At 45.0% G+C, this 5,405-nt stretch overlaps 1 protein-coding gene across 1 annotated transcript; it reads left to right on the top strand.

The window, feature by feature from the left end:
* The first annotated feature begins 1,165 nt into the window (after positions 1 to 1,165).
* sox21b (SRY-box transcription factor 21b) lies at positions 1,166 to 3,356 on the top strand. The gene is made up of 2 exons (XM_037239860.1): positions 1,166 to 1,434; positions 1,511 to 3,356. Exon 2 carries the CDS (start codon positions 1,527 to 1,529, stop codon positions 2,259 to 2,261), a length of 735 nt encoding a protein of 244 aa, XP_037095755.1. The 5' UTR covers positions 1,166 to 1,434; positions 1,511 to 1,526; the 3' UTR covers positions 2,262 to 3,356.
* Positions 3,357 to 5,405: the final 2,049 nt, after the last annotated feature.

The raw sequence follows: 5,405 nt of genomic DNA, 5'->3' as shown, positions 1-5,405 counted from the left end.
ATTTGAACCTTTGTATGGGGGGAAAATAATAATAAAACATTATTAAATAGATCGATCATGCATACAAAAACAGTCCAAAGTATTAACTCCCATCTGATACGAAGTGAAAATAATTCACCATTTTTCCTGTTTTGTGTCATCCTGCGGAGGAATTCATAGGAATTCAGTGTTTGTGTGTGTGTGTGTGTGTGTGTGTGTGTGTGTGTGTGTGTGTGTGTGTGTGTGTGTGTGTGTGTGTGTGTGTGTGTGTGTGCGTGCGTATGTGTGTCTCACATGCACTGCCCAAGATGCTGATAATCCTTTCCACCAAGCAATTGAAACACAATAAATAATAAAACTATTACCTTCTGAGAGCAAGCTTTAAAATGATTTCTAGTAAACAAGAGGATTACTTATGACTTACTCATGACAAAAAAAACGCCTAATTATGCATAATGGTTACATACTTTATTGTACTATGAATTTTAATATTTTAAAAGAAAAACAACTGTGAATTTAATTAAAATGTTTTACCTGCAGAGATAATTTGGCGTTTATATTTTCCAAGGCCTCTGCTATTCCTTTATTATTATTTTTTGGGGGACAAATAATGGAGAGCAGAGACGGAAAGTGAGAGAGGGAAAAAAAAGCCCACTCCAACCAACAATTTACCCCACAAGTCCGAGCTGATAAGTGTAATAATTGCGAAGTTGTGAATCGGATGGCTGCCCTTGGGAGGGTCTTTTGAAGTGAAAAGAGGGGAAATAGGGAGAAGGAGGAGGGGGGGTGGCTTTGGTGGTTTGAGGAAAGTAATTAATTTCACCGAACCCGATTAGAAACACTTCAGACCTCCTCAGTGGCTCAAAATTGTTGCCAAATGTGACAATATTAAAGAGTGGGTTAGTACTTAAAAGGTGTTGGTGGTGGGTGAGGTGGGGCTAAAGGCAGGTGAGGCCATGCGAGGTGAACAAGTACGCCAAAAGATTTTGCGCGCTCGTGCGTAATGGACTATTACGCGCGCATTAATAGAAATAAAAACGGACGCTTTTATTAGGGGATAAAGTGATCGGGGTAACACTGCGCCTTTTGAGCATCCTTTTAAAACAGAAGGATGGGAATTTAGAGGGAGGAAAAAGAGGGGGGGGGGGGAGAGAAAGGAGCGTCGATCGCGTGCTGGTGGCGTTCTAGTGCGCATGCGCCACTAGGCACTTTCACTACCTGCCACACATGCAGTATTTCACACGGGGCTACGGAGACTTGTCAACCACTTGCGTGCGCGCTGCCTCTGGTGCTGGACGACACGCGGAGGACAACGCGACAAGACTGCGTGTTTTTCTACCCACTGTTGTTTTGCTTGAACGTGGACGCGAGGATGAATAGGAGAATACAACACTTATTTTAAGGAGTTCTCTTTTTGTTGCAGAAGATAATCGGGATGAAGAATTAAAGAATTAAGTAAGTAAACGACTCGTGGCGCTTATTATTAAGAGTGAGTGCATTTATTTACGTGCGCGCGCGTTCATTCCTCTAGAGAGTTCGTGCCAAGTATGTCTAAACCGATGGATCACGTCAAACGCCCGATGAACGCCTTCATGGTGTGGTCCAGAGCCCAGCGGAGGAAAATGGCCCAGGAGAACCCCAAAATGCACAACTCTGAGATCAGCAAGCGGCTGGGCGCTGAGTGGAAACTTCTGACCGAGTCTGAGAAGAGGCCCTTCATCGACGAAGCCAAGCGTCTGCGGGCCATGCACATGAAGGAGCACCCCGATTACAAGTACCGGCCCCGGCGGAAGCCTAAGACCCTCATGAAAAAGGACAAGTTTTCCTTCCCGGTGCCCTACAACCTCGGGGAGCACGACGCGCTCAAAGTCAGCGGCATCTCCGCCGGAGGGCTACACGAGAGTATCCTCGGCAACCCGGACAAGGCGGCGGCGGCTGCGGCGGCCGCGGCGGCCCGGGTCTTCTTCAACCCGTCCATGTCCACGAACCCTTACTCCTTTTTCGACCTGGGCTCCAAGATGAGCGAGCTCTCGCCGCACTCCTTCCCCTACGCGTCCCCGCTGGGCTACCCGCCGAGCGCAGCCAGTGCGTTCGCGGGGAGCGGCGGCGCCGGGACGCACACTCACTCGCACCCGTCCCCCGGGAACCCTGGCTACATGATCCCTTGCAACTGCACGGCGTGGCCCTCCACCGGACTCCAGCCGCCCCTCGCGTACATCCTGCTCCCCGGGATGGGGAAGCCACAGCTCGAACCTTACCCCGCCTACGCAGCGGCGTTATGATCGACCCCGCGCGAGATTAAAACAAAACAAACTATCGATTAGTTTGATTTACGCATGCACAAACTTGAACATGTGATGACGTGTGCATTTATCACATGTATATGGATGATTGCCTTTATTTAAGGTCTCCGTGAGAACTCGCCAAACTTCTGCCAAATTACTCACGAAAGAGGGAGGGGGGAAGGCGACACTATAATTTGCACCTGTTGGAGCTGGGACTGGTTCGTGGGTTCATCGTGGGAGGATTGTGACACACTTGCAAAACAAACAAAAAAAAAAAACATGTACAAAAAAAGTCCGTTTATTTAGTGTTCCGAGAAACCCAAGCAAGGACATTTCACTAGCATCATGTGTACGTTTAGAGCAGGGGTGGGGAATCTTCGCAGTTTTGATAAAGTCCTCCAGGGCCATACAAAATTTACAGTATCATGGAACAAATGTTCATTATTCCAGATTATGCGCAGTTAAGGGTTTTGGGGCTTTTTATAACAGTTCCTTTACAATTGCATGGCTGCCCTGATCCAATGCTTGGGCAGTTTGTGGCCCACGGGCCTTGGATTCCCCACCCTTGATTTAGAGTTTTTAAACCCTTTTCTAGATGTCTGTAATATTTATTGTTTAGTGGAATCTATGGTGAGCAAATAAAAAGGACAAGACTGAATTTGCACATGAGACGTTTTAAGAGGACATAATTTATTTTATTGCCCTTCAGACCCCGATTCAAACGCCCACCCCAAAAAAACCAAACACTTTCCTCTTGTGTCATGTGCAGGGATTGCAAGATTTTTTTTTTTTAAATAACTAACTCGTACAACATTTGTGTTTTCTTTTGTGTCACCTGTTGAGAAACGGATCACAAGAAAGTAATAATCATAACAATAAACCCGAATAGAATTAAAAACTAATCGCTTTTTGACGTCTTTTTTCCCCTCGTTCTGTGAAGTGCAGGTAAAGTGTAAAATACCCCCTCCTCGTAAAACGGTCGCTTTTGTACGGTCTCAATGAGGGTGTATTTATTTAAAGTGCATGCACCCCTTAAAAGTGCATTTATATAATCTGAATTAAAACGGACGTACAACCTGCTGATGTTCTCAACTACGTGTTTGTGTGTGTTGAATTTCAATCCAGGGCCTCTTTTACTAGATTACACTGGGAGATTAATTCATAAGGATCGGTGCGATTATGCAAAACTAATTTGGACAGTCCAGGGATAATTATCTCCGTCGCGGTTAATTAAACCCTTTGAGTGGCGCTCCGCGTTTGCAACACCCGTGGAACTTCCTCCTTGGGGGGACAGCCCACCCATCCCACCAACACCACCCACTTAAAAAGAATGCGCAAGGTGACCTCGAGTTGCGTTTACAAGACAAAATATACAAAGATTTAATTGTATTAAAATTATATTTAAATCATTGTTTATTTAAGACCTGTTACATAATTGATATACCTGTAATTGTTAAAATCTTTCTCCTACAAATTCTATTAAAATTCGGCTTTGTAGCCATTTTTAATGACGTTTTATCTTGCAAGAAATGAGAAAGCACTCCCCCCCTTTTTTTTTCTTTCCTTTTCTCTTCCCTGGGAGGAAATGTGAAAGCCCTTTTTCTCCTTTTCTCTTCTCTGGGAGCGTTTAGACGGTCGAGGAGGTTTTGTTTGCGCACAAAACCCGGGTCGGGAGGTTTTGTGCGAGCGTTGTTTGTTGAAGTGGAGTTCGGAGAAAAGCGGCCGCTCTCGCTCATTGTGATGGAAGCAATCAGTGGTATTTGGAAAACTGTTAGCATTGTGCACTTCTTCTGTGTCCATTGTGCAGGATTTCTTTTCACAAGGTTTTTGCCCCCCCCCCCCCTCTCTCTCTCTCTCTCTCCCCCCCCCCCTCTCTCTCAAGCGATCCAGCTGGACGGAGTGAATAGCGGTGCAATGTGTACACGCTTTGTCCCCGCAAGCCCTTCAAGTAGCCCACCCTGAATGGAGTGAGTTGACACTGCATGACAGTGAAACAACATAATAAAAAATACATGAGCGGATGAATAGAAGCAGGCGCATAAATAAATAAAATGGGTGGCCAAAACTGGATAAAGTGAATGACAAAACGGTGAAAGAAGATGATGGAAAGGGAGGGGGGGGGGGGGCAAAACGATATTTAACACGCCAGATTAGCATTAGAATGCCATCTACAAAGCAGAACAATTGATGAATGGGTTTACCGGCCAAGAAAGAAATGGACTAAATGCCTTTTGAATAGATGGCCTATGTTTTCTCAGTCTAAGACAGGCCTTGAATGGGGTAAGGTGGACATGCAACTATGGAAAGAAGTGGGAGAAGAAAAGGCCTTCTATTAAAACGTTTTGCAGCCTTGGCTCCAAGGTCTTCAAGTGAATAAGAGGAAAGAGTAGGTGTGTGTGTGTGTGTGTGTGTGTGTGTGTGTGTGTGTGTGTGTGTGTGTGTGTGTGTGTGTGTGTGTGTGTGTGTGTGTGCGCGCAAAGGGGGGGGGGGGGGTGCTCGGCATCGGCATTTCACCAAGGTTATGCATATGAGAAAATTATTAATGGGAATGAATGACAGGAATAATGGCATTTTGTGGCAAAAAAAAAAAAAAATGACACTAACATGGTCTTACTAAAAAAGGTTACAATATTGAAGTTGTAAGTGGCTGAACATAAATGTGTAAAAAGTTGAATATTGGAGGGGTTACAACCATAAAGCCATCATGTTATGAAGAAAAAATTGTATGCTGATGAGAACAAAATATTAATAACGGAATAAAGTCTGATGAATAAAAGACTGCAACACGACGTGAAAAACATAAATTGAGGCACGACGTTACAAGTGTATATTAAAAAAAAAAAGGGGGGGGCTTAAGTTTGTTCCACGTTTGGTGTCACAAAAGATATATTTCAAATCCAAACTATTAGTTTTCCCCCTGGAGTCAAAGAAACTTTCCCAGCCTTCTCTCGCACACCTCCATGCATTCCTGAAAGAAGTCTTCCGGGATCATCCACAGCACCATCGCCGCTGCGGCCCTCTTGATGTTCTCCATGTCCTCGAACGAGATCCCACTGAGGGATGACGTTGTTGGTGTTGGGGGGGTCGAATAAAAACTACACGTAAACTACGTCGGCTGAGTTGAGAAGTTATTCTATCAGA

The sequence above is a fragment of the Syngnathus acus genome, chromosome 21 (genome assembly GCF_901709675.1).
Source record: "Syngnathus acus chromosome 21, fSynAcu1.2, whole genome shotgun sequence".
Taxonomy (NCBI): Eukaryota; Metazoa; Chordata; class Actinopteri; order Syngnathiformes; family Syngnathidae; genus Syngnathus; species Syngnathus acus.
This window is presented reverse-complemented; position numbering and strand designations above follow the sequence as displayed.